The following is a 15,637-nucleotide window of genomic DNA, read 5'->3' as shown; positions in this document are numbered from 1 at the left end:
TCGAGTTATTGAACCCTTCTCCCTTCTCCCCTCACAGCCACTTTTTATTGGGAATAAAAAATAATTTCCTTGATTTTTGCAGCTTCATTTTCCTGTCTTCGTCCCAAGCAGGAAATACCCAAGGACGCTGATCTATTAGTGACTTTCCCTTCTGTCCATCCTGCATTCGGTCGATCACAAAGTCTGATTACAATCAAGTGGACAAAATACCGTCTCATAGTTTGACAGTGTATGACACTATCAATTCCCGAGGCCCCATTCTTGTTGCTAGTTCTTCGTTCCCATCGCCAATGAACGTGCTGATTCGGCCACCTCCACCCTTGCATTCAGCTCCCTCAACATCGCTATCTCTGTCTCTCTTCCCGAGCGGGCCTGGTCTTACGACTATCGATCATGCCATTATGGATGGGGTCGTGCTGGGGAGAACTTTCCGCACTCTAGTGGGCCTCTAGTCACTAGGTGTCGGGGAACGGAGTCGACCGGAATAGGGAATGATAGATGCCAACGCAGACCCAGTCGATCCCGCCGCGGAATGCAACCCAATCAGCACAAATATTCGTCTACAATCATTGACTTGGGCCTCGTCCAGAATAGACTCGCTCGCCATCACTCCGCACGTTGCCACTACTATGCAATTTCTACCGAGCACTAGTTGCATGCGAAAGATGTCTGAGTACTCTCAGCTAAAGTTTCCAAAAGAAGCATCTTCAAGGCTGCGCAATCGAATGAGCGAGGGATATCTATGAGAGATCAGATCCCGTATTACCCATTCTCGAACTCGGCATTGTATTCGACAAAGGGGCCTTTCGTCATGGCTGCAAACAGAGACAATAGACCAGGTTCCTGGAACGTGGCGGCTATTTTCTCGTGCATTGCATGATTACCGATTAACTCCCTTTTTTGTTTTTTCTTTCTCTTTTCTTCTTCCTTTTTTAACTCTATTTTCTTTTTGGGTTCGTTCTGTCTCATTTGTTTTTGTCACTGCACGGTGCCCTGTGCAGTCGATCCTATCGTGCAGCGGGATCACAAGCCCACTCTATAACCTCCATGCATTGGGTTCCAATGGTGTGGGAACGGGGTTTCCGGATGATCTCAGTGGATCTGGGTCCCCCTGCAACCCGCGGTACTGGATAATGGTTGCGTATACCGCATCAAAGTGGTGCACGTTATCACTAGTCGCGAGCGGATGGGGATTCTGTCGAGACCAAGCTATCTCACATCTCCTTGACTGGGTGTCTTGTATTTCTCCACCGACGAGAGATCAGAGATTTGCCTGTCACATGGGATATAAGGAAAAAGTCAAAGGGATTTCAATAGTGTTCAACCTGATCGGATCTCCCTTCTCCACCCGGGGAAGCGGGTTCAGCTTGCGATCGAACCGCAACCCAGTGGAAGGCGGGGCTCCCTTCTTCGGCCCTGCGGATCCGTGACAGGAGAGAGGAAGCACCTTGCAATCGTGCATCGATGGCGGGACGTCAGGCAGAAATGACACCGGGTGAAGACGGACTAGAGGGCGGGTGAAAAACAAAAATCAGGGTATCAATTGGCAGAAGGAGAGAGTTCATCCGTGGCGACATCATTGACGGTACTGGATGAGGGCCGCTCCGGGGCCCACGCAAAGATCTTCATCGGTTCAGATCTGATCCGGATTTCGTCTCGTGGGGGAGAATCGATTTACACTACGGAGTACAGATGAAGAGAGATCTGCAATCTTGATTGGGCTGGTTGCATTGGATGACAGGAAGCGCCCAGGCCAAAAAAAAAGCATATTATAGAAAAAAATATGGAGATCTAAGTTATATGGAGTGACAGGAGAACCGATAAGTCGATCATAGGGCAGATCTCGATCCCAAAGCTGGAGACTGTCAGTGCACGGGGTGTCTGCTTATTGGAACATAGGGAGCCTGCGCCTCACTTCCAGTAGCCTTTCCCTTTTTGACCGCGTTATTTGTAGCAGTGATATTCACCTGTGGCTCAGCTGGGCTCAGTACAAATAATTGAAAGGGGTGCAATTATGCGACTAGTGGCACCCGCATGAGTTGCGCCACTAATTAATTAGCGTCGAACATGTGGAGCCACGATCCGCTGCACTGGTTTTGGGATTCGATCACAGCTCAGATCCCTGCGTCAGCCGGAAAACCGGATGAGCATGATCAAACACCACCTGCTTGTGTCCCTACGCGGAAAGTGACGCGAGTCAAAATGAGCTCACATGAAGTATGACTTCAATAATTGCACGCCAACCATCGCTTCTATGAATCAAAAATACCCATAGATAGCATGGTTTACACAGTAGTACGTTAAAGTCATAGTGTGACCAAAGGATCAGAGTGGATCCCGCATTAAGTAAGCAGAGGAAGTATTCCAAATCAGTCGCGTCTGCCTCCACCGTCACTTCGCAGGATCGCGCCTGCTTCAAGAAAATCAAATCATGTAGATGTGCCAGTGCGGGAGGGTCACCCTTGACGAGGGGGACCTTTTCCTGGATTGGTCAAATATATCATCTCCTTCTTATCTTCCTGTTCTTTTTCCCATCCTTTTTATAGACCCGGTGCTCCCCCATTTTCAGTATCATTTACCACATACTAGTCTGATTCTACTAAGGTGATCAAACTAGTAAAATCCTTGATCTTCATTGTGGTGCTTCTTGAGTCTATCATGATGGGTACATGGGATCTCCAGACCTCGCCTGCTGGCGCAGACCCTTTACTTCATCAAACTACTTATACGGACCTCTTGACATTTACTTTCTGTGGACCAACGTTGTACAATCAAAGCCAACCACTGTTCATTGACGCGGAAGATCCATCACGCTCCTTCACTGCCACGCAGTTCCGTCAATTAACTCGAACCCTGATTGCTGGCTTCAAGGCATGTGGTGTGCAGCCTGGGGACTGTGTGCTTTTGCATTTGGGAAATAGCGTGAGTGCCAAAGATTACACCCAGAACTAGCCTGGATGAGAATTCCTCCGAAAGAAAAAAAAGTACTAATGTGGTTCTGTCTCATCTTCAGATTCTATACCCTGCCCTCTTTTTCGGTATCATCGGCGCTGGTGGCGTATACATGGGATCAAATCCCCGCAGTCAACCGCAAGAACTGGACCATATTATAAGCTTGGCTGAGCCCAAGCTTATCCTAACGACAAATGAGGCACTCCCCATGGTTTCGAAAGTTGCTTCCGAGCGAGGAATGCACCCTGGTCGTGTGTGTCTGGTAGATGAAAGAGCAGTGGATCATTGCGCACGGCTGTTTCTGCAATTCGAACTGGGATATCCAGTGCGACGCGATTCGACTGCCGTTGGCGATACGCCGCATCTCAATTTTGCTCATCTATTGGACTATGGGGAAAATGGATGGATAATGTTTAATGATCCGGTGGTCGCGCAGAATACACCAGCCGCTATGTTTTCCACTAGCGGCACTGGTGGTCTACCAAAGGCGGCCATCTTGTCCCATCATGCCATTGTGTCCCACCATCGCTCGATCCAATATGAGGTCCCCTACTTGACTAGTCGGCTCATGTCATTGCCTATGTTCCATTTGTTCGGTGCATTATGGACTCACTTATTCCCTGTCCGATATGGACATCCACTCTTTGTCCTGCCACGTTTTGAGCCCATACAATTCCTCAAAACCATTCATCGATATCAAATTTCCGAGACTTACCTAGTCCCGGCAATCATACACTCCCTTAACCGATCCTCCTATCCCATTGCGGAATATCTGCAATCGTTGCGCTATGTGGGCATTGCTGGGGCTCCCATTGATGGCACATCGATAGTTGAATTCCGCAAAAATCTCCACCCAATGGCTTTTGCCTGTCAATTATGGGGCATGACGGAGGTTGGTGTCGCCTTCCAGACTCGCTACGGCCAGTATGGCGACGCAGGTAGCATCGGCTCTCAGCTATCGGGGTACGAGGTGCGGCTGGTTGATGAGTATGGTGCGATTGTGCAAGGCGACGAGCAAAAAGGAGAACTCCAACTCCGTGGTCCCGGCTTACTCTTAGCCTACAAAGGCCGCGATGATGCCAAAGACCCAGAGGGCTGGTTCCATACAGGCGATATTGCCTATAAGAGAAATGGCTTCTATACTATCGTAGGCCGCAGTAAGGAGCTCATCAAGGTTCGAGGGTAAGTGGAAATCTATTTCAACATTTTTGTTGAAATGAAGAGTACTAATGCTGATTGAAATTAGGTGGCAAGTAGCCCCTGCTGAGATTGAGGCTGTTCTTCTGCAGCACCCCAGCATCATTGATGCCGCTGTGACAGGAGTCAATCTACGAGATCGTAGTAGTGAGGTGCCGCGTGCCTTTGTTGTACGATCACGAGACCCGTCAGTCAGCAGGCCGTCGGCTGAAGAGATCTACAAATTTGCTCGGCAGCGTCTGGCGAGCTACAAAGCGCTAGAAGGAGGTGTCATTTTCGTCGAGGAAATCCCACGCACTCCCAGCGGCAAGATTCAGCGGTACAAATTGTCTCAGATGAATGTCTATCGTGAGATGGTTGCTTCTCTTCTATCACGCTTACCAGGCAGTGATGGCTCTGGGACGCCACCGCTTCCATCTAGTGCTGATATGCCACAAGTCGGCGTCATCCCTGAAGGGCGCGTCGCTGTCTGAACGAGAATGAGCCCATGACTGTAGCAGCCAACGGCGTTTACATTTTAAACGAATTTATTTCGGGATTTTCTAGGAGTCGTTTCTATTTCGGGGACACGGAGTTATGTTTTTGAGGGTTTACGGACGATTTGATTACAATTTCTTTTGATCGCGTGCAATTTATGGGTTGAGGAATTATTTTCAGGTTCACAGAAATGGCGAGACAAGGGAAGTTGACTTTCGTTTTTAATTTGATACCACATACTGTACACACACATGTACTTCAATCTATCGTTAATCAGGGCCGCTTCTTTGCTTCATGTTTGGATGATCTTTTAATTGGCACACAACTTTCAAGATTTCTTTGAAGACTGTCCTGCTGAGGACTGATCTGTATTATCTGCAAACAATAATTATAGCTATTCTTAGAATTGGTTTTGTCTTGGCAATAGAATTCAAAAAAAAAAAATGAATGGGTATAAATCGTGACACTATGGCCGATTTTCTGAATCACTAGTATTCCTTGACTATTTTTTTAGGAGCTATGAATTGAACAATAAGCATACATCTCTCCATGGTAATGAGTCCCCTCCATATATCACGCGCTCAATTTAAATGGGTATTGCGAAACAGGAAAAAAAGCAACATTCACCACACCGCAATATCCGTGCACTCCGTGCATCCACGCGGCGTTTCGGCCCCTCCGATCGAGATCAAATTTGTGTCACCTAGCCGGCTTCTTGGTTCCTGGGACCCTACTCCTTGGAAAATTAAATAAGTTGTCTAACATACGTCCGAAGGGGTCTTGTTTTGAAACTCTCCGGACAAAACAAATTTCAGATACGGAGTACTCCGTACACAAGGTCGAGAATGTTGTACAGTACAACCAATATTAATGACCTACTTCAGCGTGATACGTTTGAGTATCTCTATTTGCTCCCCATGTTTTCTGACTCGATCCACAAAGTACTATGTACTCTGTACAAAGTTTGCACTTGTCCACAGCCTTGTTAGCCCAGCCTTGCCCGTAAGAATGTATACTTTAGTAGCCCATCTAACCACCCTGGTTAGACGGACCCACAAAGCCACTGCGCTATTAGTTTGACAGTTCCTATTCAAGTAACATGCATTATCGAATTATTGAGAATCTGGCTTTGGTAAACGTCTGCCTATAACAAGGAAACCCCAATGAAATGCACAGTTTATACATATGCCATACTTCGAGTATGAAATATAGATTACAGATAATTTTAACTCCTAGCATTCTAAATGCACGATGGCCATAGATCCACGTGACGTATCCCGATCTGGCAGGTGCACTACATATTTGTCATCGGCAAAATCCATGCCGACTGGCCTTTTAATTCCGATTATCGGGGCCGACAGACCGATGTCAATGGATACTTCGGTAAAGCAAGCATGGAATTGCCCGCAAAGAAGCAGAAAACTTTAGCCTGTCGGAGGTGTCGAACACGAAAACAAAAAGTATGTGCAGTCATATCTGGTAATGAATTTAATGATTGTAAATGGCGAGGCTTACACTCTATTAGTGCGGCGAAAAGCGGCCGTGCGAGAATTGCACACAAGCACATACAGGTATGAGATCGTACTTTTGTTTTCGGTATTAGGATACCTATCAATTGGTATACTTCAACAGAATGTATTTCCAGCGAGCCTATTGATCGAAGATATCGATTCAGTGCGGAGTAAGTAAAGAAACAGACTCTGATACCCTCAATATATGTGCTAACATCATACCCTAGCTATACTCGATCTCTCCAAGAAAGGGTTGCAGAGCTCGAAGCCCAATCCTTAGGTCCAAGCCAAGGCATCTCTCATGGTTCACAGAATACACCTGCGGGGGATCCATGGAGTGGCGACGAAGGCCCTAGGTTGCAGCACATGTCTACGGCAATCAACCATACACCTGGAACACACACCCCTTCGCATCATTTGCCTAGTGCCTTATCAGGATCGGGCACAGAACCTACTCACAACTACATTATTCCGGCGTGTCCCACCTCCAACTTTCCTTTTCTCTCCCCCACTCAAGCCGGGCCACTAAACCAAGGAGTTGATGTTGCTGATCGGTGTGGCCATTCTAGCCTATTGATCAGTATATTAGCTGCTCTTTCGAGCGGAAACCCCTGTGGGATACAGAATACCACCAATATCAATGACATTCGCGATGTGCGGGTTCCACCTATCAGGGTAGCTGACTTGATTACTCCCGAGAACTCGATCTATCTTCCCGATGCTGTTAGTGATGCGTTGATCGAGATTTATCTTCAACGAGTCAACCCGCGATATCCTTTCCTTCACGTCGATACGTTTCTGGATTGGTACAGGTCATGGAAATCTCGCAGGCAAACAGAGCCTACCGCAGGTCAGAAAGATAGATGGAAAGATTTTTTCGTGGTGATGGTATGATGCTATCTGGACACGCTTTCAGCTGAGAGATTAACCAATATCAGGTACAAGCTGTCAGTATACTACTTACTCCGCAAGTATCGCAGAATGATATTTCAACTTCCCAAGTAAGTCCTCTTCGAAAATCGAATTAACAGAAACTCATGATGTTTAGTCTTTATATAACGCGGCGATGAAGTTTCTGCCCCTCGTTTTCACGCATCCTAGTCCAGTATTGCATGTCCAGGCATATCTTGTTTTGACTTTACATGCTCTTCACTCGTCCTCCTCACAAATGATTGTGTCTATGGTGTCGTCAACAATGCGCCACTGTGCCGTCAACCAGCTCCATCTGGCTGATACCGAGCCCAAAGACTCTTTTCCTGCTTTTTCTCTTGAAGTCCAGATACGTCGAAGGGTCTTTTGGTCAGCATACGCATTGGATCGACTGATTAGTTGGATTTACCACATTCCGAATAACCTTATCGACGAGCATATCACTGTTGAGGTATGGCTGTTTTATCTGATTGGAATGTGTATGTAGGCTAATTCAATTAGATGTTTTCGAATGTTGAAGATACCCATCTTTATAAAAATACGGCAGCAATCAATCAAATCCAAGCATCTGATTTGTCTCAAAGAACACGCATTTCGCCAACCCTTCATCTCATACGTTGTAGATGCATTCAGTCGCGAATCATCAGCACAATGATGCGATCTGACTTCCACAAAATAGATGCCTCTTCCACGTGGAGACAGCATATGTTAGAGGAACTAGAGTCTTGGAAGACACATATCGAACGCCTAAGCCATAGATCTTCTCGGGGTTATTTGAGTGATCGATGGGTCGGTATGGCTTATAATTACACGATCCTCTTGTTGCATCAACCTACCAAAGAGACAGCTTCTGGTATATTTGGCGATCGATCAGTGAAAGCCAGTATCAAGATCATGTTGACTTTCCGAGAGTTTCAGAAAGATCGACAGACGGCTCAATTATGGCCCGGGGTATGCATTCCACCGCTATAGAGTCAAGTATGAAAATGGCTAATGTTTCCGCAGCTTTTGAGCCAATTTAACGTCGGAGTTACCTTTCTTTATTGCTTTTGGGCAACTCCAATTCCTTGTCGATCATCTGCATACAAATCGCCAGAGGTACTGGAAGCACTACGCGCATGCTCGACCAGTCTAGCCATTCTCTCTGAGCGTTGGGCTCAAGCTGAGCCCCTTCGTGATATTTTCGATATACTCGCTAAAGAAATACCCGTATACGAGGTGAATCCGAGTCCGAAACATATATCCGTGGATGCAGCTTCGTACATAAAATCACAGATGGACTGGCTGAGAGTTGTTGTCAAAAATCGGGTGGTCTTGCGGATGCTTGAAGAGATTATTACTGACGATTTCCTTTCGACACCCATGGAGCATCCTCAGAAAGTGTCCCAGCAAGAGCCTATGGAGCATGAAACTGGCGAGCATATTTGCTCTGAACATTGCTCGTTGTTCCCAGGAACAGTATTCCATAATCCCATGGCCAGTATGGGTGTGGAAGAGTTGGAAGAGGAGTATGAGACATTCGAAGATTCACTGATCTTTCCATCTTTATTTGGCTCTGCTGAGTTCTAAAAATAAGATATGACCGATGCGAGAATCGACATGGTGTATCGTCCCATCCATCAACAGTGTATTTTCGGACTTTTGGCTCCGACAGCGACGGCTCCACATCGGAGCTCCCACGCCGATGATGACTCGTAAGAATAACAGCAAATCCCGAGGTCTTTTGTCTTCTCCAATCTGAAATTCTGTTCTTTCGAATCATCCTCCTCTCTGGTCTATATATCAGGCTCACAATTTGCCAAAAAAAATGCCTCAAAAATTGACTGTTGCGGTTGCGCAAGCCCGCACTCTTACCTCGCTCTCCGCAACGCTCGCCGCTCTGAAAAGCATTACCGAGCATGCAGCCTCTCAAGGCGTCAAACTTCTACTATTCCCAGAGGCCTATCTGGGTGGATATCCTCGAACTTGTGACTTCGGCACTGCTGTTGGTGCCAGAGCTCCTCATGGCCGTGAGCAATTTTTACAGTACTTCAAAGCCGCCGTAGACCTCGGCGATACCCCCGCCGGTGCAGGCGATGACTGGGTCGATCGTAAACTCCCCGTGGCTAAGGGATCCGATCGCCGTGGAGATGGGACTAGAGAATTTCTCGAACAGGTTTCTAGAGAGACTGGTGTTTTTATCGCTACGGGCTTGATCGAAAAAGCCGGTGGTACGCTGTACTGCTCTGGCTTGTTCGTGGATCCAAAGGCTGGTGTTATCGGAAAGAGGCGAAAGCTGATGCCTGTAAGTACTACATTTCTTGAGTGTGTATGGCCTCTAGAAGATAGAATCTGACATCTCTTAGACCGGTTCAGAGCGACTTGTTTGGGGACAAGGTTCAGCTTCGACCCTCAAAGCAGTTACCACTGAGATCGACGGTGTCAAGCTCACCATCGGTCTTGCAATCTGCTGGGAGAGTTTCATGCCATTGCTTCGCCAAAGTCTTTATTCTCAGAATGTGAATATCTATTTGGCGCCAACGGCTGACAGTCGTGATACTTGGCTACCACTCATGCGGACAATTGGAGGTGAAGGCCGCACTTTTGTCTTGTCTGCGAACCAGTGTGTTCGATACAATGAGCTGCCCTCTTGGATTACCGATTATGCTAAGGCCGAGGATAAAGCCGATGGTAAGACATTCCGGCATAAAAACCTCTTCGTGGATCGCGGAAATTGTTCTAATGTGTGTCGCAAATAGGAGAGAGATATATTTCCCGGGGCGGATCTTGTATCGTCGGACCCCTTGGTGAAGTTATTGCCGAGCCAGTCTGGGAAAGCTGCATCGATGACAAATTACGCTCTTCCGAGTCAACTTCGACCGAGTTATCGAGTAAGGATGGCCTATTGATCCATGAAATTGACCTTGACGACTGCGAGCGTGGCAGATTGGATATGGATGTTGCTGGTAGCTACTCCAGAAACGATGCTTTCAAGTTGACAGTCGAAGGCTTGGATCTGAGCCCGCCGCCTTTTTGAGGTGAGAAGATGAAATTCTCTTCAGCACCTTTTAAGGTGACCAGAATGAGTGGGTGTAGCTTGAAGCTTTCAATAGCTCTATGTACATATCCCTCTATGACAAACACATTGGTCGACACAATGTACAGTGGTGTAACATAAGGTTGAGACGACTTGCTGACCGCTTTGCTCTACCGCATCTCGTTTCTATTATCATCCCGAAGGCTTGGAGGTGGTAGAAAGAAGGGTAGTTCTCAAACTAAGTTTTACAACACTGTATGGGTATCCGCACTCGTCTCTGGCCTGCATGATTGAGAAATATGGAATCTAGCATCTTCTTACAATAATTAAAGTGAAAGTATTAGTCCACATGAGCACAGGGCCCGTTTATAGATTCTGAGTATCCGGGGTGGAGCCTCGTGCGGAGCCGACAAGCAATCGGCTCCGTTGGTAGGATGTGCCCCAATGATATTCTTATGTGACGACCTTTTATGGGTCTATCCAACCCAGTCAGCAAGACAATGGCGGAGTCGATACTTTGGCGAAGGAAAAACTGCAATATTTAAGATCATTGATTTCCTGTCGTCAGTGAAATCCATGCGGACTTTTCTTCCGGATAAATTCGGCAGCCAAGATATTTGAGAATGACCAAACCTGCTATTGTTATTGTGCCAGGTGCATGGCATAAACCGCAACACTATCATTATGTTATTGATGGCCTTCGAGCGCTGGGATACGAAGCAGAAGGTGTAGACCTTCCTTCCATCGACTCCAACCCACCACATTCAACCTGGAAATACGACGCGGAAGAAATTCGTCGTGTAATAATGAGACACCTCGATGTCGGCAGGAATGTGATTACAGTTGCTCATTCGTTTGGTGGAGTTGCTATGTCCGAAGCTGTGAAGGGTCTCGGGCAAGAGAAACGCGAGAAGCAAGGTCTGAAAGCTTCAGTCCTTCATCTCGTCTATATGTGTGCAATGGCTCTTCCTAAAGGTCAAAGTTACGTCGGGCAGATGACACCCACGACCCCCGAAGAGGAAGAGATAGATAAGCAGCGAAAAGAGTTGCAGCAAAAACACGGTGGAGTCCAAGTTCAACCGGTAAGATGTCTCTTCAATCTTCTCTAGCGATTTGAAGTCGCTGACAATAAATACTTAGGACGGCTCGACGATACTGAACGGAGATGTCTGTCGCGCTGCTCTTTATAATGATTGTGATCCCTTTGATACAGAGAAAGCGGTCTCTCTGCTGGGATCATTCCCAAGCGCCCCTTTAGCTGTGCCAGTAACCTACACAGCATATCTTGAAATTCCCAGCACATATATTGTGTGTGAGAATGACCAGGCTTTAGCCTCTTGTTTCCAAGAGAGAATGGTAGCGCAGGGCAATGGTGCCCTTCGTGTTGAGAGATGCAACGAGGGGCATTCACCTTTTTTGAGCAACCCAACCTACATCGTGGACTGCATTCTTCGAGCAGCGGGAGCGACTATTTAGTCATTGGTACCTTGTTTTTTTTTTTTCGATCCACTTGTTTGTTGCCAGTGTGATTGCCGAAGATATGGCAATACAACCACATAGAGGGAGATTGACAGTCTTTTTCCAGACGACCTAGTAGATATAGTTTTCAGTTCAAACTAGTCTATCATTGAAAGGATGCTATGAGATTTGCCTAATCATGAATTTTCTCTTGACTCCTGGGTCTGGTACTTTCTTTTTGTCGGACTTATTTAAGACCCCTGTCGAATGTGAGACATACAACAAGGCTGCGAGTACAAAAACGAAGAACCCAAGGCGACAACAAGGTCCGTGCAATTTAACTTAAATAGTCTGACATACCCAAGCTTGAGCTTGAGTACCTTGTGAAAAACAGAAAACATTTTTAGAGAAACGAATATCACCATCAATATGACCTTTCCACCCACTCCAACCTCCGAATCTTCCTCTCATACTGGTCAGTGCCACTGCGGCGGGGTTCGCTTCAAATTTACCATCTCCCCACCACTTCATCAGTATCCAGTCAACTCGTGTAACTGCACTATTTGTACTAAAAATGGATACTTGCTTGTCTACCCGTTTCAGAAGGACTTTACTCTCGAACAAGGACAGGATAAGCTGAAAGAGTATCAATTTGGCCCCAAGAATGTCTGGCATCAATTTTGCGGAGAGTGTGGAAGCAGTTGCTTCATTCGTCTCCCGGAAAAGTCCGCGCTTCTCCCCGATGGCTCGAATTCTATTACTGTTGTTAATGTAAGCTGTGCTTGAATTGTGATGAGATCGTATGATCAAGTTGGTGCTAATCAAGGATAGACGCGATTGCTGGATGACTTTGACTATGAGAAGTTGCAGATCAACAAAGTTGATGGACGATCATTTTAATTATCTCCGAGTAGTAACTATACTGTCACTATCTAATAGTTCGAGAAAATGTCTGTCATCAAACTCTCCAATTGCGAGCATCGTGTAGTAGCGTAATCTTCTTTCTGTAATTTATCTGGACAATAACCTGGGTCTTGCTTACAAGCCTGCCAGGGATATCAGAGTGATCTTGGTATACAGTGTCAACCTAGTCCTGTAAGTGGATATTAATTGAACTATCTATTAATATTCCCTGATAAAACCATCTTGGTATTCTATTTCACAAGCCTTCACCAGTTGCTCGCTAAACCCAAACCTGAACCAGAGCCTGTACTTTCGTTCCGATGTTGTACCTATTGAAAACAAATTTTTTTTTCGAGGAGGATCTTGCGATAAACTATCACAAATTATCGCAGAGTTCAATGTTATATCATGTCTTTCAATTCATATGCCCTCCCCGGTGTGTCAGCGTATCCCTAGTACTTCAGGCACCAAGGCACTAATATCCTCACTGGAGCGCAAGATCGCCGCTGGTTTTATCACGCGAATTGCTCAATCTGAGGTCGCAGACCCTCGCTATGAACTGAACAAACCTGCTACCTTAATGGGTATGAAATGATAGCATCTGCCCTTACTACACCTTTTCTACAGAAAAATGTCGGGTCAATCAGCGCTGGCATTAGCGTCAGAACCAAATCGTCGACAGAATTCAAGCTGCGATCCCTGTCGCCGTTCGAAACGTCGCTGCTTTTTTGCATCTCACGCATTCGATGATTCGAGCACTTCATGTGCGCATTGCACGCGCCTTGGACATGCATGCACGTTTAATTTTGCCTCGTCGCGGTTAAGCTCACGTCCAAGAAGACGTCAGCGACAGACGCGGAGTGACGTGAGGTCTGAGCATAGTCCGGCACAGCATGGGCAAATGCAAACCGAAAGTCCATTAGGGACACCTCGGGAATATTCAAACCGGACATCTATATCTGCCTCTACTGACGCTCTAGATGATTTTGCTTCGTGGCTCAACTTTGACATCGATGGCTACTTGGCGAATGATATCAATTCCACCACTACAATTGAACCGACAGCCCTAGACTCCAACATATCCCCCGTTTCACAGTATGGGGAAAGGCATTCGCTTGCACCCATGGGCTCGCAGGCAATGCGCCGGATATCCTCATATCAGGGTGGCCTTGTGCCGGGAAGCTCGCCCCGCAGTCCAATTCATCTCTTGAACTCAGGATTGAATGCTAGGATTCTAGATGGGCGCTTGATTGGAATATATGAAGCCATCTTGACGGGCTCTGCAGCAAGGTTTCTGGATTATGACACTAACTTGTTTGCAACGGGAGTCCGTTACCAGATACAAAGCAATAACCCCCAGAGCTCTCGCGAGCCAACATCCAGCGACAAAAGACCTTTGCCAGAGATAGAATTTGACTCTAATGCCTCGGAATTAAATGGCGCGGGCTCCCTTATACGATTTACCGACATGCCAGGCCCAATGCAGTCAAGAAGCTGCAACATGACTGTTGTGGGATGTGCGAGATATCTGGATCATTTTGCGGACCTCTATGGCAATCGATTAAATCAATCGTCCAAGATGAAATCGGATAGAGCTCTCAAGGCAGCTTTACGAGTATTCGCTCTACAATGGCTGCCTAGTGTCGATTCCGAAGAATCCCGCCGGGCGCCTTGCAATGATACTTCTATTGCCAATGTACACGAAGAGAGTCAGTATCGCAAGAGCTCGTGTCAAGTTTACAAAGATACATGGCACCAAGCTCGGTCGGCAATTAACGAAGCCAACTCGGTTCGATCCTTTCGCGTTGTGTTTGCGACTTTACTCTTTGATGGAACTGCTATTCCAACGGGTGTCCTGGATGTGTCAGATGGACACAAAATCGAGCATGAATTCCTCAACACTGGTCTGAACAAGTTACAAGAACTAGATAGACTCGTTAAAGAATATTGTGTCACTTTGGGACCATCCTCCCAATATGCTGCACTTGCAGAAACGAGTCTTTCTCTTGTTCGTTGGAGTGGGTATATTCGAGAAACTGGAGCTGCTTTAACGTCGAATCACCAGTGTCGCCTTCCTGATGCCTTTTGGAATGCAAATGGTAAGTTTTTAATCGGAGGGATCCCTTGAAGCAAAGCAGCATCAATTCTAAGTAATTGCAGCATTTCATATCGATAATTCGGTTCCCCCGACCTTTTTTACGGCAGAATCGAGGGATCGCGACTTGATGATTCCAGAAATATGCCGGGGACTAGCATCGGAGGCATTCTATATCTGGAGACAGATTGCAATTGTAAAAAGTGATCTTCAGAATTTGCACGGTGACTATCTTGATGGCTTCAAAATGCTTGATGCAACAAGTTATGTCATGAGTCTTATCAAGAAGTTCAATGAGAAGCTCCGGCCCTTCATTGAACACTGCAAGAAAACGTTTGGCAATCTTTCTATGCCATCGAAAGTATCCTGCGGTATGGTCTCCGAAATTTCTCGACCCCTTATCTTACTAATGGCTCTTGTAAGTCTCTCTCCTTGCACCTTGGGATATGGGGATCCTTTCTCTCTCAGACACCCTGGAAACCCATACAGACGTGATGAGGGGCGATGCCACACATGAGATAGGACAATCCATGCTTGCATACCAGCGAGAAGCGGCCGTCTCAGTTGCGCAAATGATCGAGTGTGTTCTGAAGTTGCCTATCGAAGAATCGTTCAATCTCCACAACGGTCTTGCATCAGAAACACCGATTACTGCCTATCACGTAACCCCCAGCATCATGACAACCGCGATTGACAAAGCCGTTAGGCATATTGTCTCTCTCCGCATATCGATACTAGCCGAAGCAGAAATGAGCGACGAAGACCCAGACTATTTATCGGATGATCTCTGGCGTAAACGGATTGACTATCTCATGAAAGGTCTGCTATCTCTGCAAGTGACTATCGGTGGGTCTCAAACAGTCGGCTCTGTTTTAAAGGCCTTAATGCGTGAGTATGGCGATATGATATCCGAGTGTTGGTCCTCCGACTTTGATTCATAGTGAAGATTCTTGTAAAATTTCCGGCTTGTTCAAATCTGTCCTCACAGTATACTAGTCTGTGCATTCTAGGATGATGTCTTGGTCTCAATCGTGGGGCCCTCTCCGAAGCCGAACTCCACTCGACTCCGAGATCCACCTAAACGTTCCGAACAAGACA

At 46.5% G+C, this 15,637-nt stretch overlaps 6 protein-coding genes across 6 annotated transcripts; all 6 read left to right on the top strand.

Moving 5' to 3' along the window:
* Positions 1-2,661: 2,661 nt before the first annotated feature.
* On the top strand, positions 2,662-4,622 carry afeA (adenylate-forming enzyme AfeA; the record flags this gene model as incomplete). The annotated part of the gene is made up of 3 exons (XM_056646011.1): positions 2,662-2,922; positions 3,014-4,134; positions 4,199-4,622. The coding sequence occupies 3 exons, from the start codon at positions 2,662-2,664 to the stop codon at positions 4,620-4,622; spliced, it is 1,806 nt and encodes a 601-aa protein (XP_056499452.1).
* A 1,398-nt stretch (positions 4,623-6,020) lies between these two features.
* On the top strand, positions 6,021-8,636 carry N7469_007092 (fungal specific transcription factor domain-containing protein; the record flags this gene model as incomplete). Its single annotated transcript, XM_056646010.1, is given in 8 exon segments — positions 6,021-6,086; positions 6,097-6,197; positions 6,230-6,307; positions 6,365-7,025; positions 7,076-7,138; positions 7,186-7,518; positions 7,569-8,018; positions 8,073-8,636. 8 exon segments carry the CDS (start codon positions 6,021-6,023, stop codon positions 8,634-8,636), a joined length of 2,316 nt encoding a protein of 771 aa, XP_056499451.1.
* Positions 8,637-8,874: 238 nt separating this feature from the next.
* On the top strand, positions 8,875-10,083 carry N7469_007091 (carbon-nitrogen hydrolase family protein; the record flags this gene model as incomplete). The annotated part of the gene is made up of 3 exons (XM_056646009.1): positions 8,875-9,351; positions 9,413-9,737; positions 9,806-10,083. 3 exons carry the CDS (start codon positions 8,875-8,877, stop codon positions 10,081-10,083), a joined length of 1,080 nt encoding a protein of 359 aa, XP_056499450.1.
* Positions 10,084-10,706: 623 nt separating this feature from the next.
* On the top strand, positions 10,707-11,559 carry N7469_007090 (alpha/beta hydrolase; the record flags this gene model as incomplete). Its single annotated transcript, XM_056646008.1, has 2 exons — positions 10,707-11,165; positions 11,224-11,559. The coding sequence occupies 2 exons, from the start codon at positions 10,707-10,709 to the stop codon at positions 11,557-11,559; spliced, it is 795 nt and encodes a 264-aa protein (XP_056499449.1).
* Positions 11,560-11,970: 411 nt separating this feature from the next.
* N7469_007089 (GFA family protein) lies at positions 11,971-12,441 on the top strand (the record flags this gene model as incomplete). Its single annotated transcript, XM_056646007.1, has 2 exons — positions 11,971-12,312; positions 12,373-12,441. The coding sequence occupies 2 exons, from the start codon at positions 11,971-11,973 to the stop codon at positions 12,439-12,441; spliced, it is 411 nt and encodes a 136-aa protein (XP_056499448.1).
* Positions 12,442-13,075: 634 nt separating this feature from the next.
* On the top strand, positions 13,076-15,480 carry N7469_007088 (Zn(II)2Cys6 transcription factor domain-containing protein; the record flags this gene model as incomplete). The annotated part of the gene is made up of 3 exons (XM_056646006.1): positions 13,076-14,543; positions 14,605-14,910; positions 14,963-15,480. 3 exons carry the CDS (start codon positions 13,076-13,078, stop codon positions 15,478-15,480), a joined length of 2,292 nt encoding a protein of 763 aa, XP_056499447.1.
* Positions 15,481-15,637: the final 157 nt, after the last annotated feature.

The sequence above is a fragment of the Penicillium citrinum genome (assembly GCF_028827155.1).
Source record: "Penicillium citrinum strain IBT 23319 chromosome Unknown utg000006l:1.0-3011923.0:1.0-3012962.0, whole genome shotgun sequence".
Classification (NCBI taxonomy): Eukaryota; Fungi; Ascomycota; class Eurotiomycetes; order Eurotiales; family Aspergillaceae; genus Penicillium; species Penicillium citrinum.
This window is presented reverse-complemented; position numbering and strand designations above follow the sequence as displayed.